Source organism: Babylonia areolata, chromosome 13, assembly GCF_041734735.1.
Source record: "Babylonia areolata isolate BAREFJ2019XMU chromosome 13, ASM4173473v1, whole genome shotgun sequence".
Lineage (NCBI taxonomy): Eukaryota > Metazoa > Mollusca > Gastropoda > Neogastropoda > Buccinidae > Babylonia > Babylonia areolata.
Genome location: NC_134888.1, coordinates 5,314,314 through 5,331,813, shown reverse-complemented (window position 1 = coordinate 5,331,813; position 17,500 = coordinate 5,314,314). Strand labels below are relative to the sequence as shown.

Below are 17,500 nucleotides of genomic sequence, written 5' to 3'. Positions count from 1 at the left end.
TGGGTGGCGCTGTAGTGTAGCGACGCGCTCTCCCTGGGGAGAGCAGCGTGAATTTCGCACAGAGAAATCTGTGTGTGTGTGTGTGTGGTGGGGTGGGTGGGTGAGAGTATGTGTGTGGGGGGTGTGTGGGTGTGTGTGAGTGTGTGTGTGTGTGTGAATGAGTGTGTATATGTTGTGTGTTGTGTGTGTGTGTGTAAATGTTGCGGGTTTTTTTTTGTGTAAATGTTTGCGTGTGTGTGTGTGTGTGTGTGTGTGTGTGTGTGTGTGTGTGAATGATTTGTGTACATGAGTGTGTGCGTGTCTGCTTCCACAAGCACATGTGTCCATGCAAGTGCCTGTTGTGAGGGTGGGTGGAGAGTGTGTATGCTTTGTGTGTGTGTGTGTGTGTGTGTGTGTGTGTGTGTGTGTGTGGGGTGGGGTGGGTGGGTGAGTATGTCTGTGAGGGTGTGGGGGTGGGTGTGAGTGTGCGTGTGTGTGTGAATGAGTGTGTATATGTTGTGTGTGTGTGTTTGTGTGTGTGTGTGTGTAAATGTTTGTTTTTTTGTGTGTGTGTGAATGATTTCTGTGCGTGCGCGCGTGTGTGTGTGTGCGTGTCTGCTTCCACAAGCACATGTGTCCATGCACGTGCCTGTGCGTGCCTGTCCATGGAGTGAATGACTGACTGACTGACTGTACCACTGTGCTCACCTCTGTTCCTCTCCTTGGCGATCTCCGCCTGCGTCTTGTTGTTGTTCTTGGCGCTGTCCGTGAAAATCACCTGTCAGACAAAGAAGGCAGTCTCTCTGTCACATGCCAGTCAGCGTCGTCCGAGCCACACACACGTAGAGCGTCTTTAATAATAATAATAATAATAATAATAATAATAATGGTATTTATATAGCGCTGAATCTTGTGCAGAGACAAATCAAAAGCGCTTTCGCACCAGTCATTCACACGCATGCATAACTCTAAAACTGTAGAAACTAAAGACAAGGAAGAGGCAGGCAAGGGAGGCTATTTTGGGAAGAGGTGGGTTTTAAGGCCAGACTTGAAAGAAGAGCTGAGAGTGGAGACTTGACGAAGCGAAAGAGGAAGTTCATTCCAATCGCAAGGTCCGGAGACAGAGAAAGAACGGCGGCCAACAGTCGAGCGTTTGAATCTGGGTATGCGTAAACGGAGTGGATCCGAAGCCGATCGTAGTGAGCGAGTTGGATGTAGAGGTGAAGGCAGCCACACTTTCTGTGCCTCAAAAGGGACTCACCATAATGCTGCCCAAAGTGCCACAGCATGGACAGCTCACTCAATTTCTTGTTCTATATTTTGTTTTATTTTATCTCATTTTATGCTATTTTTGACTCACTTGTGTAAACAAAGTGAGTCTATGTTTTAACCCGGTGTTCGGTTGTCTGTGTGTGTGTGTGTGTGTGTGTGTGTGTGTGTGTGTGTGTGTGTGTGTGTGTGTGTCTGTGTCCGTGGTAAACTTTAACATTGACATTTTCTCTGCAAATGCTTTGTCAGTTGACACCAAATTAGGCATAAAAATAGGAAAAATTCAGTTCTTTCCAGTCATCTTGTTTAAAACAATATTGCACCTCTGGGATGGGCACAAAAAATTTTAAAAAATGAAGCCTAATTATATGCAAACTGCATTTACTGTTACATTTATATTTTTTGTATTCTCTAAACTTGGCACTTTGATCTGATATTCTGACCCAACAACAAGAGCAGTCGTTATTATCATTTTCTGTTCAAACAGGAACTTCTTTTTGCTAAGCATGGAAGTTTTATTTATTTTGCAAACGTTTTGGTGCAGATAGTAAAAAAGGGAAATTACTCTGTAATTAATGCTAGGGGACTTAATTTGCTTTAAACTGATCTTTCTCATCTTAAACATTACATTTTGAAATTATACTCAATACATAAAAAGCTTGGATTTTTTTTTTTTTTTTTTTTTTAAGTGTACCACAAGTGAGTCTTGAAGGCCTTGCCTCTCTTGTTCTATCTTATTGTGTGTGATACATGTGACTGTGCGCGGATGTCTGATAGTTTCAGTTTCAGTTTCACTTTCTCAAGGAGGCGTCACTGCGTTCGGACAAATCCATACACGCTACACCACATCTGTTGAGCAGATGCCTGACCAGCAGCATAACCCAACGCGCTTAGTCAGGCCTTGAGTGCATGCTTACATATTTGTGTACCTATGAAAGGGGATTTCATTTTACGTAATTTCGCCAGAGGACAACACTCTCGTTGCCATGGGTTCTTTTTCAGTGCGCCAAGTGCGTGCTGCACACGGGACCTCGGTTTATCGTCTCATCCGAAAGACTAGACGCTCAGTTTGATTTTCCAGTCAAACTTAGGAGAAAGGGCGAGAGCGGGAATCGAACCCACACCCTCACGGACTCTCTGTATTGGCAGCTGAGCGTCTTAACCATTCTGCCACCTTCCTCCTCAGCTGATAAACCTTGCCTTTCACCGCCAGTCAGTTTAGAGTGCAAATTAACCTTGTGCAGGAACCACAGAAAAGATGGTGTCAAAGAATAGCTGGGGAGTCCCCTGTGATGTGTAGAAAAAAAAAAAGAAAGGCCAATCCTACCACTGAAAATTAAGAGCATTAGGTTAATACACAAAAGGCCCATCATCTGGTTGCACTTCAGTGACATGGGTGCTTTACCTAGCTGGTGCCGAAATGCGACCATGGCGGTGAAAGGGAATTATTAATTAAAGCTTAATCGACAATAAAGATTGATTCTGATTCTGATTCTGCAGGACTAATCACCATCTGCGTCATCATCTGAACCACAATTTCAATCAGAGAGACCCTTTCTGGATTTTAAAAAAAAATCCATGACATTGTTATTGTTTTTTTTAATTTAAATACAGGTGGAACATTTTCTAATTTTGCTGTCATGCTCAGTCAACCTGTGGCAGACAAAATGGTTATCTGGTTAATATTTCTTTCCCAGAAAAGAGATAAGATAAGATAAGATAACTTTATTATCTCGAACTGGAGAAATTTGGTCAGGTGCATTATCACAACATAAAGTAAACAACATGGGGACCGTAACTGTAAAAGTCAACAACAGCTTTTACGAATATTACGGAGATACAAATGTAAAAAATATCACATACATCGTTTCATACATACATCCACACACTGCAGGTAATAACTAGTATTCTCAATGTAAAAAGAGAAAGAATTAAGAAACATTATTTGAATATAATTATAAACATAGCCTACTATACTGCACATTGATTATAATAGACAGATAAGATAAGAATAAAGATGAATTGCGGAAAACCACAACCAGATAATCAGCACACACCCGCACCCACCCACCCATGTTAAAAAGTATTACAAACCTGGGTCATTTGGGGTTGTTTTTTTTAAAAGACTCCCCAGTACTTACAGAAAGAACACTGTTCTTTATACACTTCCAAGTACTTCACTCACTCAGTACGGCCAGTCATCTCTTCTCTACACAGACCCCTCGGATGTCCAGTGGGTGTCTGAATGACCCAACCTTTAGCTTCCGTCGTCAGAATTGTGGTATTCTTTGTCAACATTCACCTCTTCAGTACAAGAGCCTTCCGCTTGCAATATTTTGATGATGGTAATTGGGGTGAAACGCTATTAACGTCGTCTCTTTCGCCGTTGTATGGAGAGAGTTAAAGAAGGCACACTTTTTTTTTCTTTTTCTTTTTTAATACAACCTTTACAATCTGAATCAACCCCAGCTGAATACTGAAGGCCCCAATGAACACCACAGAAGTGACTCAGCAGCAGTGCAGGGTCTCCTCTGGTGTGGAGACTCCTGGTGACCTAAACATTGGTAGTTGCCTGTGGACTGCTGATGACTGTGACAGACAAACCCGGGTGTGGTGGCAATGGGAATAACGTCACTGAAAACGGTGCAAATGATGGGGAAAAAAAAAGAATTAGAAGAAACAAAAAAACCCTTCCCACCTTGGGCTTGTCAGTGTTGGCAGGGGTGTACATTTTCTTGTTCAAGTCCACCTTGTACTTCCTCTCCGGGATGAAGTAGCCAAACCCGGAAATGTACGTTCTGCAACAACGACAACAAGCAACACTCCCACGTCAACACCGCAACAACACCACCACATGATGATTCACAGACAAAAAACTAAAGTTTATAACAACCTTTTTGGTGGTGGCTGAATCCTCTTTGTACAGTGGGACACGACGTTTCGGACCACAGGCCCGTTGTCAAGGGATGAGAAGAGGACAGTTTGAATAGGAAATCCTATGTGAGAAAAGGGTGATGACATCTCACTACTTTCTGTTTTGATGGGCCATGCACACTAAACACTATGGCCTATGGTCCGAAACGTCGTGTCCCACTGTACAAAGAGGATTCAGCCACCACCAAAAAGGTTGTTATAAACTTTAGTTTTTTGTCTTTGAAGAATCCTGCAGTCATTTTTGTCTTCTTACATGATTATTCAATTTTGTGTGTGGGTTCTAGCCTTTTGGATGGGACCCTAAAAAAAAAATTAAAAAAAGAAAAAAAGAAGAAGAACCAGAGGCAAGTAAGGGATACTTCCAAGCAAAATTCTATAGAAAATTCCACTCCAATAAACAAAACTGATACACATGCAGACAGAAACTGTTTTCTTTGGGGTGATGCTGCAATGTGGCGACTCAATCTCCCAAGAGACTGCAGCCCCAACTTCATGCAGTGAGATCTGTTGTGATTATTAAAAAAAAAAAAAGTAATGCGATGCAGTCAAATCAATGTGTTAAATTACAGTTAAATATCAAATTAATGTGTTGAAATACAGTTTGATATGGAATCAATGTGTGAAAATACAGCTCAAATATGAAATAATATATTAGAATAAACCCCTGAAAACGGAGTATGGCTGCCTACATGGCGGGGTAAACACAGCCATGCACGTAAAAGCCCACTCATGTACATACGAGTGAACGTGGGAGCTGCAGCCCACGAACAGAGAAGAATATCAGAATACAGTTCAATATGGAATAAATGCGTTGAAATACAGTTCAATCATTATCATCATCATCATTATCATTTTGCAATAACACTTCCACAACAACATCAAGAAAAGGAAATTTTCTTCCTAAAATTACGTTTATGTAACATGCTTACTGTGACCCACTAGCACAGACTCTGGCAGGGGTCTGATTCCTGTCCTGTTTTTGTTTTGTTTTTTGTTTTTTCTCAAGGCCTGACTAAGCGCGTTGGGTTACGCTGCTGGTCAGGCATCTGCTTGGCAGATGTGGTGTAGCATATATGGTTTTGTCCGAACGCAGTGACGCCTCCTTGAGCTACTGAAAACTGAAACTGAAAACTGTGCAAACTACTACCCGCCTATGCGGAGAAAACGAAAGTAGCTACGGCCGATAACCTCCCGAAGTAGGTTACCTCCCCTTTGCATCCCTGACTAGTGCCCTCTTTTTCCGGCAGCCATCTTGACTCCTGCTCCTGTGCTCTGCATACAGCTAAGTTTTTTTTCGTATTTTCTGTCTGTCTATCGATTCTTTGGCGCTCTCGTTTTGTGTCCGATTATGAATCACAACAGATAAACAAAACTACCATAAAGTTCGGTCTATAAGCCGCAACATTTTACTCCAGCTTCAACCTCTGCGGCTTATACAATGATGCGGCTTATTTGAGGATTTTAACGATCCCGGGAGTGTCACGTTCTCGTCTATTCTTAGCTGCCCTTCAACTCACCAAAATCATGATTTCTGTCCATGAAGTTTTGGATGAGCTTCAGGATAGTGTGCTAACTGTTCACGTTTTATAAGTCAAATCCGCACGCATTAAAGCCTTCAGCTCAGCATTCAGTTCTACTCTGCTCTAGCGTACACCGTCATCATGCCGAAAACGCGACGTTATGCCTATGATGCAGCCTTCAAATTGAAGGCGATCGACCTAGCAGACGACAGTGCAAGCGACGAACCAGCAGCGACCTCCACCTTCATGTTTATGAAGTGAAAGCGAGGCTGAAGTCCGTACTTAGCCCGATTGGGCGATCGAGCTCATATTAAGGCGCGTAATGCCAGATGGTGAGGTGGCCGTTATCATCATAGTCATCATCATTGTCATCACTATTTTACATCCTCACCACAGCAACATCAAGAAAAGACCAGATCAAGAGTTACGGGTCGAAGTGACAGATGTTGACACAGCCGTTATCATCATCATCATCATCAACATCATTATTCCACAACACTACCACCATAACAACATCAAGAAAAGCAAGAAAGACCAAACCAACAGTCACGGGTCGAAGTGACAGATGTTGACACAGCCGTTATCATCATCATCAACAACATCATTATTCCACACCGTTATCATCATCATCAACATCATTATTCCACACCGTTATCATCATCATCAACAACATCATTATTCCACAACACTACCACCACAACAACATCAAGACAAGAGAGGCAAGGCCTTCAAGACTCATTTGTGATACACTTTTTTTTTTTTAAATCCAAGCTTTTTATGTACTGAATATAATTTCAAAATGTAATGTTTAAGATGAGAAAGATCAGTTTAAAGCAAATTAAGTCCCCTAGCATTAATTACAGAGTAATTTCCCTTTTTTACTATCTGCACCAAAACGTTTGCAAAAGAAATAAAACTTCCATGCTTAGCAAAAGAAGTGGCTGTTTGAACAAAAAATGATAATAATGACTGCTCTTGTTGTTGGGTCAGAATATCAGATCAAAGTGCCAAGTTTAGAGAATACAAAAAATATAAATATAACAGTAAATGCAGTTTGCATATAATTAGGCTTCATTTTTTATTTTTTTGTGCCCATCCCAGAGGTGCAATATTGTTTTAAACAAGATGACTGGAAAGAACTGAATTTTTCCTATTTTTATGCCTAATTTGGTATCAACTGACAAAGTATTTGCAGAGAAAATGTCAATGTTAAAGTTTACCACGGACACACACACACACAGAGACAACCGAACACCGGGTTAACTCACTCAGTACGGCCAGTCCTCTCTTCTCCTCTACACAGACCCCTCGGATGTCCAGTGGGTGTCTGAATAACCCAACCTTTAGCTTCCGTCGTCAGAGTAGTGGTATTCTCTGTCAACATTCACCTCTTCAGTGTAAGAGCCTTCCGCTTGCAATATTTTGATGATGGTAATTGGGGTGAAACGCTGTTAACGTCGTCTCTTTCGCCGTTCGTATGGAGAGAGTTAAAACAGACTCACTTTGTTTAAACAAGTGAGTCAAAAAGCAAGAAAGACAGACCAAACCAACACTCACGGGTCGTAGTGCCAGATGTTGATGTAGCCGTTGTCGTCGACGCTGACCATGCGGCTGATGTTGTCGATGAAGCCCAGGTGCATGATGGGATGCTGGTGCTGACGGAACAGCTCGGCCTCCAGGTTCTGCCCCACCAGGTTCACTCCATGGTTCTCGTCCTGCCGACAATCACTTTCACTTTCACTTTCTCAACATGGCGTTACTGCGTCAAATCCATTTCCACTACCACTCTGCTAGGTTGCCGTTATTTTCGGCCTACAAGGCGCCACAGCACATAAGGCAGAACCTCTGAATTTAAATTTATTTTGAACTCGTATAATGTGCAGATATCTGATAAGCCGCATCTGCCGTTAAGTCAAAGTCTTCCGTTTATGTCTCTGCTAGCAACGGGCGCAATAGCCGAGTGGTTAAAGCGTTGGACTTTCAATCTGAAGGTCCCGGGTTCGAATCTCGGTAACGGCATCTGGTGGGTGAAAAGTGGAGATTTTTCCAATCTCCCGGGTCAACATAGGTGCAGACCTGCTAGTACCTGAACCCCCTTCATGTGTATGCGCAAGCAGACTATCAAATACGCACGTTAAAGATCCTGTAATCCATGTCAGCGTTCGGTGGGTTTTGGAAACAAGAACATACAAAACAAAACAAAAAACAAAAAAAACACGGATGTAATTCCTCAAAATAAACACCGTTTTATGGATACAGTTTGGAGGACAGGGCAGTACAAAGTACACATTTTATAATAAGAAAAAAAAATTTTTTTAAGAAAAAAAAGAGTGATGTTGCACCGTGGTGACAAACTCTTCTCCGAGACAGCAGCTCAAATTTCAAAGGAATCTGTAGTGACAATACAATAACAATAGCAATATAATAACAATACATTACAATACAATTACATTACAATACAATGCAATAACAATACAATAAAATAACAATACATTACAATACAATTACATTACAATACAATGCAATAACAATACAATAACATAATACAATAACAAAACAAAATACAATAACAATACAATAACAATACAATATAATAACAATTCAATAACAATACAATACAATGACAATACAATAACAATACATTACAATAACAAAACAATATAATAACAATACAACATTTCATGGATATGACTTATATACACAGACATATAAATTCATCCAGAAAACGTAGTTTGCTCTGTCCAAATGTATCCATGAAATGTTACTAATTCTGTCTTACTACATCCATAAAACACTGTTTATTCTGACAAGTCATATCCATAAGATTTATCCTTTTTATTGTTTATCCAGTTAAATCTGTCAAATACTGTTGTTTTTCTGCCCAGTTGTATCCATAAAATAGTATTCATTCTAAGAAAGTATACCCATAAAATTTTTTTTTTATCCTATCCAACTGTATCCATCAACTACTGCTGCTTCTATTAAACTATATTCTGAAGAATTCTGGTATCCTGAAAATAGTGTTCATTTTATCAAATAATGCATCCATAATATGTAGCTCAAACAGAATTCTACCCTTAAAAATATTTACTGTTGATAGTTTTAGTGCCATGTGCAGCATACAAAACAAAACAAAACAAAAAACAAAACCAAAACCCAAAAAATAACCACGCTCTTTCTCCGAGACATTTTCTCAATTTAGGATTCTGAATTCTCTTCTCAACTTGCATGCACTGCCACCACTGGTTGTTGAAATTTCTGTCCTTGGTACAACTCTAAATTCAGTGACGAATCCGGACTAGCTTCTTCTTCTTCTTCCCCGTTTACTCGTATGCACACGAGTGGGCTTTTACGTGTATGACCGTTTTTACCCCGCCATGTAGGCAGCCATACTCCGTTTTCGGGGATGTGCATGCTGGGTATGTTCTTGTTTCATAACCCACCGAACGCTGACATGGATTATAGGATCTTTAACGTGCGTATTTGATCTTCTGCTTGCATATACACACGAAGGGAGTTCAGGCACTAGCAGGTCTGCACATATGTTGACCTGGGAGATCGTAAAAATCTCCACCCTTTACCCACCAGGCGCCGTCACCGTGATTCGAACCCCGGGACCCTCAGACTGACAGTCCAACGCTTTAACCACTCGGCTATTGCGCCCGTCATCCGGACTAGCAACAGGTGGAAGGCTCTCTGACAGCGTCTGATCCATTCTGACCGTCTTGACTCACGTAGATGTTGGCGTTGTAGATGTGGGGGATGTCAGGGTAGGTGATCTCCCCTCCCGACGTGTCGGGGTCCACCGACAGCGACTCCAGGCTGATCTTGAGGATGTCTCCGTTCTCCAGCACACCACACACCACGTGCTGTCACACAGTTTCAGTTTCAGTTTCAGTTTCAATAGCTCAAGGAGGCGTCACTGCGTTCGGACAAATCCATATATGCTAGCGACACCACATCTGCCAAGCAGATGCCCGACCAGGCCTTGAGAAAAAAGAAAGAAAAAAAAGGTGAATAAATAATAGATAAGCTTACATAAATAAATAAATAAATAAATAAAATAAGAATTATGATATAAAAAAGGTAGTAGTAATGATAATAATAATAAAATAATAAATAAATAAAACAATTATGATAAATAAGCAAATAAATGTAAAACATGAAGACACACATTCACACATACACCCAGACAGTGTCAACAGTTAGCACTGTTTCATGCGCTCTAATCATGCATGTGAACATATGCACATACATACACATACGCGCACACACAAACACATATACACACACATGGGCATGCACACACACACACACACACACGCGCGTACGCACACATGCACGTACATTCCTACACGTATGCATGCACCCGCCACAATCACACATACACGAATACACAAACACTCACACATTCACACACACACACACACAAACCAAACATGCATGCACACTGATGCACAACCACAGTTCCCTGTGGGCTGGCGACGCTGCGACCGCAAGAGATGGGCCTATCTGTGGCTGTGCTGGGGGAATTAAAAGGAGTGGCATGGGCCATGGGAGAAATGCCACTGAAAAAATGCTGATGACGAGGCAGCCAAAGATACAATACAGAATAAAATTAAAAAAATATAAAGTAAAAACATATATAAAGAAAACTTGTCATTCTTGTTGTACTGAGAGGTTTCAGCAGGCAAATACAGGTAAATATATTTTATTTATTCTATCAAATACCTGGTAGACAGACATGCAGGTAATACTGGTAGGCTGACCTACCTGACCTGCAGGTCAATAGAGTAGACAGATCTGCAGGTAAATACAGGTAAAATAGATTTCATTTATGTCATCAAATTATGGTAGACAGACCTGCAGGTAAATACAGGTAAGTACAGGTAAATCTAAGTAGACAGACATGGCAGGTAAATATAGGTAAGTATAGGTAAATTACAGGGTAGACAGGCCTGCCAGAGTAAAGACAAGTACAGTTAAATACATGTTAGACAGACCTGCAGGTCAGTACATACACGCGTACGCACAATCGCAGGTAATTCCTACAGGTATGTCAGTAGCAACCGCCACATACACAACACGAATACAAAACACTCACACTTACACACACACTGCACTACACAAACCAGACATGCTGCACAGGATGCACAACCTCAGGTACATATGTGGTGCCGTACGTAAACTCAAGAGATGACCACTGGCTGTGCTGGGATTAAAACAGTGGCATGAGAAAGACCATGAAATGCTGAATGACAGCAGCCAATACGTACAATACGAATAAAATTTAAAAATATACAGTAAAACATATATACAAAAACTTGCATCTGTTGTATAGAGTCAGAAGGCAAATAAGTAATATTATTATTCACAAATACGGTAGACAACTGCAGTAAATACTGTAGGCTACACCTACTCAGGTCAAATACAGGTAGACAGACTGCAGGTAAAACAGGTAAATAGGATTTCATTTATGCATCAAAACTGAGACAGACCTGAGGTAAATACAGACAGGTAAATACAGGTATACAGACCTGCAGGTAAAGACAGGTAAATACAGCTAAATACAGGTAAACAGACCTGCAGGTAAAGACAGGTAAGTACAGGTAAATAGACCTGCAGGTAAAGACAGGTAAATACAGGTAGACAGACCTGCACATAAAGATAGGTAAAGACAGGTAAATACAGGTAGACAGACCTGCAGGTAAAGACAGGTAACTAAGGTAAATACAGGTAGACCTGCAGATAAAGACAGGTAAGTACAGGTAAATACAGGTAGACAGACCTGCAGGTAAAGACAGGTAAGCACAGGTAGACAGACCTGCAGGTAAAGACAGGTAAATACAGGTAGACAGACCTGCAGGTAAAGACAGGTAAATACAGCTAAATACAGGTAAACAGACCTGCAGGCAAAGACAGGTAAGTACAGGTAAATACAGGTAGACAGACCTGCAGGTAAAGAAAGGTAAATACAGGCAGACAGACCTGCAGGTAAAGACAGGTAAGTACAGGTAAATGCAGGTAGACAGACCTGCAGGTAAAGACAGGTAAGTACAGGTAAATGCAGGTAGACAGACCTGCATGCCGAAGAAGGAGAAGCTCGGGAAGAAGGCGCCGAGCACAGGGTTGAACTTTTCTGTCATCACCTCCGACTCTGCCAGGGGACCTGTAGCCAACACATCATCACTGTCACCTCCCCATCATCCACACCCCCAAAAACGGAGTATGGCTGCCTACATGGCAGGGTCAAAACCCTGTAGCCAACACATCGTCACTGTCACCTCCCCATCATCCACACCCCCGAAAACGGAGTATGGCTGCCTACATGGCAGGGTCAAAACCCTGTAGCCAACACACTGTCACTGTCACCTCCCCATCATCCACACCCCCAAAAACGGAGTATGGCTGCCTACATGGCAGGGTCAAAACCCTGTAGCCAACACACCGTCACTGTCACCTCCCCATCATCCACCTCCCCCCCGAAAACGGAGTATGGCTGCCTACATGGCAGGGTCAAAACCCTGTAGCCAACACACAGTCACTGTCACCTCCCCATCATCCATACTCCACACCCCCGAAAACGGAGTATGGCTGCCTACATGGCAGGGTCAAAACCATGTAGCCAACACACCGTCACTGTCACCTCCCCATCATCCACCTCACCCCCGAAAACGGAGTATGGCTGCCTACATGGCAGGGTCAAAACCCTGTAGCCAACACACCGTCACTGTCACCTCCCCATCATCCACACCCCCGGAAACGGAGTATGGCTGCCTACATGGCAGGGTCAAAACCCTGTAGCCAACACACCGTCACTGTCACCTCCCCATCATCCACCCCCCCCCCCCGGAAAACGGAGTATGGCTGCCTACATGGCAGGGTCAAAACCCTGTAGCCAACACACCGTCACTTTCACCTCCCCATCATCCACCTCCCCTCCGAAAACGGAGTATGGCTGCCTACATGGCAGAGTCAAAACGGTCATACACATAATAATAATAATAATAATAAAAAAAAGCCTACTCAAGCGTATGGGTGTTAAGTATCGCAGCCCACAAATGAAAAAACGATTTTTTGGGGGTTTTTTTAATAATGAACCTCCCCATCAAAAATACAGCTGCTTCAAGATGCATGAGTTTGAATCTGCTTGATGACTCTGTGCGTTCAATCTTTTCTTCTTTCTTTTTTTCTTTCTTCCTTTTGTAAGTCATTGCGGTATGTGTGTATTTGTTTAACTCTCTCCATACGAACGGCGAAAGAGACGACGTTAACAGCGTTTCACCCCAATTACCATCATCAAAATATTGCAAGTGGAAGGCTCTTACACTGAAGAGACGACGGAAGCTAAAGGTTGCGTCATTCAGACACCCACTGGACATCCGAGGGGTCTGTGTACAGGAGAAGAGTGGACTGGCCGTACTGAGAGAGTTAATGTCTACTGTAAAGCACTCTGAGACTCCCTCTGAGGGAGAAAAGCCCTCAACAAGTGTCCACTATCATCATCATTAAAATAAGAAGAAAGAAAGCCTCCCTGCATTGGACTTTTGGAGGAGCAAGATAGGGTTGGTAGATATGGGGTTGGGGGGCGCGGGCGGTGGGATTGCTGGGGGGGGGTGGGGGGGATGGAACTGTCTGTCTGTCCGTATGTGTCTGTCTGTCTGTCTGCCTGCCTGTCTACCAGGTCAACCACCTGACTGTCTTTATGATCGATTTAAACTTTTGTACACGTTATTGTATAATTTGTACAACTTCCTTCCATGTTATTGTTTCGAGTCTTTTTTGGGGGGTGTGGTTTTTTTTTTATTTGTTTTTTTTTTAAACAACAACAAGAGAACGCTAGCCATTAAGGAGAAGCATGAGCGAAGGAAGCAGGGCTCAACTTCTGGAGACGTTTTCCCTTGCAACACCTGTGGGAAGTGCTGCGCATCCAGAATCGGCCTCTTCTCCCATGTGAAGACACACACCGACACTGAGATAAGTCTGCCTGCCTACTCGTCCGTCGGTCCGACGGGAGACTCCATCTTCTTTTTTAGCTTTTCTTTTTTTTTCACAAGCCCTGATTCAGTAAATGAAAAATTGTATGCTTTTTCTTGTATAGGTGATTCCATAATTGCTATTGTCACACTCTATATGAGAGCGGACTAGAAACCCCCACCCAGCCCAGCACTAACACCCAGACAACACAAACACAGACTAAAATAATTCGGGGTTCACATACATTTATTCCATCACACACAGAACTTGACTAATAAAACTACAATCTTAGCAAGAAATGATAAACTTAAATGACGACAATGGATAAATAACACACACAAAACCCCCCCACAAAACACAGAGCTTTAAGACACGGCCGTCCAGCGGCAGTCAGTCCGGAGAATGCTAACAATGAACTAAGGACGTGAGGACGTTTGACGAATAGATAAACTGAAGCACTGCACAACACAAGAAAAGACGATGACTTGAACGGCGAAAACTGAAGACAGATGAAAACAGACGACGACGAAACTAGTGAACAAACGATGACAGTGATGAGCAGAGGGCAGCAGGACTGAAGACAGCAGTCAGCAGCAGAGGGCCCGTATGCACGTCGATCCGGATAGAGGGCTATCCGCGAATAGCGCCTATTCGGGTGGATAGGCCGCAGATTTTGGCATGTACGTCAGAACGCATAAGCTATCCGACTGGGCTAAACGCGGATAAAGTTATCGGTGCCTCGGGGGTCAGATAGCGAGCCTAAACGCGGATAAATATGGCGGCATTGATGTTTTTCCAAGTGAGACAGCGACGGCAATTGCGAAGAAACCGCATCTTTCGTGACAAAGAACCCGTTTGACCTGTACGATGACCATGACCTGTTCCGAAAGTTCAGGTTTAGGCGGCAACATATTTGGGAGCTGACAAACGAGGTGGAAGGTGAGATACGGCTGGAGAATCGTGGGTTTACCTTGACACCCTTGCAGCAGGTGCTTGTTACACTGCGGTACCTGGCGACTTCAAGCTTTCAAGACGTGTGTGGCGAGTTGGTTGGGGTTGACCAGTCCACGGTGAGCCGGGCGGTGTCTCGTGTGACAAATGCTCTATTCCGTCGCTCGAGGCAGTACATCACTTTTCCGGACCAAGCCACAGCAAACCGGACAAAGAGAACCATTTTCCAGAACTATGGTTTTCCCAATGTTGTGGGGTGCATTGACGGGACTCAGGTGCGAATACAGCGACCACAGGACCAAGAGCATGAGTTCGTCAACCGGAAAGGCTACCACTCCATCAATGTACAGGTAAGGACCGAATATAAAATATCTATCCATGCTAATTATTTTATTTGGAAAAACTGTGTTCAACACACACACACACACACACACAATAACAGGTTAAATGGAACAATGATGGTTGATCGATGCAGGCGGGGCAGTTAGAATAGAAGGACATCGCCATGAATTATCACTGATTAACGAATCAAAGAACAAAGTCAACCCACAACTCACCTCCGATGCCTTCGAACAAATTGGAGTCCGCTCCTATGATGTCGAGAATGATGTCTTCGTACGGGACCGGTGGTGGGGGTGGACCTCCTCCCGTTTTGCGTTCATCCCTCTTCTTATTCAACACAGCCCCTTTCATGGAACGCCATTTGTCTTTCAATTCCTGCACCGTGCGAACGGCCACTCCGCACGCCTTCACCTTCTCGGCTATCTTTTTCCATGTATCTGTCTTCTGAGGGTTGGTTACACTCGGATTCAAACTGCTGAATAACAGCGCACGTTCCACCTGCATCTCTTCCAGAAATACTAGAATTTCATCAGCACTGAAATTTGGCTTCCTAGTGCGCTTTGAATTCTCCATGGCAAGTAATACAAACAATAAAAACTGGGACTGACGAAAACCGACGAAGCACGTACCAGCGGTAGTTCCACGAGGGAGGGTATGTCTAAACCGAAAGCAATGCCTGCTGCACCGCGGTTTTCCAAAGAATCTATAAATAGCGCGCCCCGTAAACGCGGAGAGCTATTCAATCGCGAATAGGGCGACGTACACACCAAAACCGGAGAGGGGCTAATCGCGTTTAAGCTCCGAATAGCTAACCGCGTTTAAGCCCTAAACGCGAATAAGCTAATCGGGTTTGACGTGCATACGGGCCCTGGCCAACACAGGCTGAAGAAGAGATGGTGCACGAAGTGGGATGCTGAAAACTGCCAACCGGGTACCACTACCCTGACGCTGGAAATAAAAAAAACAACAAAAAACAAAGACGGGCACTCCCTCTGAGCTGGAGCACACAGAACACAGAAGCATGGCCACCAGGAGGAAAAGATCTTCACATGAAGGTGCCAACCAACTGGGCAAAAAGCCCCGAACCAAACAGGCACGACTTTCCTCCAAGAAGGCCGCGGGCGCAAAAGCCTAGAAAAGTGCCACTGACAGAACAGAGAGACTTTAAACTCTGCTCAGCAGTGACACAAACACACAAACGAGACTCCCCAATTGCACGTAAAAAACGCACAACCGGGAGCTAACACACACTGAACGAATGCTCGAATGGGAGAGGGTAAATGGGGGAAGGTAATGCACGAAACACTCCACACGAGATTGTCATGAGTTGTGACAGCTATTGATTACAATGACACAGTTATGGAATGCCGGGTATTGGTCTTGGTTATTGTCTCGTTCTGAGTTGATTGTGTAATGGACTATATATATATATATATATATATATATATATATATATATATATATATATATATATAGTCACTGTATTCAGATTTTTTTTTTCTTTTCCTTTTCTTTTCCATCTATTCTGAATTGTCATAATGACTTCATATACAAAAATAAAAACGGTGGTCGACCCCGAGAAAGTCCGGGACCAAAAAAAAAAAAAAATCATTATTATCATGATTATCATTATATTATTGAGTGTTGGCCTAGTTTCAGTTTCAGTAGCTCAAGGAGGCGTCACTGCGTTCGGACAAATCCATATACGCTACACCACATCTGCCAAGCAGATGCCTGACCAGCAGCTTAACCCAACGCGCTTAGTCAGGCCTTGAGAAAAAAAGAAAAAAAGAAAAAAAAAGGGTGAATAAATAATAGATAAATACATTAAAAAAAAAAGAACTACTACTACTAATAATAATATGTATCAGGCGCAAAAACTTGATGAAGTCAACTATAAGCGTACATAAATATTTTTTTTTTTTTTTTTAAGAAAAAAAAAAAGAAAAGAAAAAAAAGAATAAAATAAACAAATAAAAAAAAGACAGTGTTGGCCTAGTGGGTAACGCATCCGCCTACGAAGCAAGAGAACCTGAGCGTACAGGATCCAGTTCCACACTCGCCTGGCTTTTGTTTTCCCCTCCTCTACACACTGAACAGCGGTCTGGACGCTAGTCATTCGGAAGAGACAATAAACCCGCGCGGTCCCATACGCAGCCGGCACTCAGCGCATGTAAAAGAACCCCTGGCGGCAAAAGGCTTGTCCCTGGCAAAATTCTGACGAAAAGTATGGTTTGGTGGAAGAACACACACACACACTTACAGACAGAAGGAAACGGGTGCCACTGCAGCGATGCGCTCTCCCTGGAGAGAGCAGCCCAAATTTCACAGGGGTACAAGAACGGTACCTCTAGAACAGAAACTGTTGATATGTCTGCTCATAAAAAGGCGACATTTAAAAAAAAAATGCCACTCCATCCACAGAACAACCCAAAGTTTGATCATTCAATAAAAAATATAAATTCATAAACAAGTATTTCACACGGCACAAGCTGAAATTGCAAAAAAAAATTCCCCATTTCTTCTTC

The 17,500-nt window shown here is 42.8% G+C and overlaps 1 protein-coding gene across 1 annotated transcript in view; it reads right to left on the bottom strand.

The window, feature by feature from the left end:
* LOC143288799 (uncharacterized) overlaps window positions 1-17,500 on the bottom strand; it is a 79,380-nt gene that overhangs the window by 14,657 nt on the left and 47,223 nt on the right. Inside the window, exons 17-21 of the mRNA XM_076597436.1 lie at window positions 11,783-11,871; window positions 9,437-9,571; window positions 7,260-7,417; window positions 3,947-4,046; window positions 688-757 (exon numbers count right to left, since the gene is read on the bottom strand). Of these exons, the coding sequence (XP_076453551.1) occupies window positions 688-757; window positions 3,947-4,046; window positions 7,260-7,417; window positions 9,437-9,571; window positions 11,783-11,871 (552 nt within the window). The remainder of the gene's footprint in view (window positions 1-687; window positions 758-3,946; window positions 4,047-7,259; window positions 7,418-9,436; window positions 9,572-11,782; window positions 11,872-17,500) is intronic.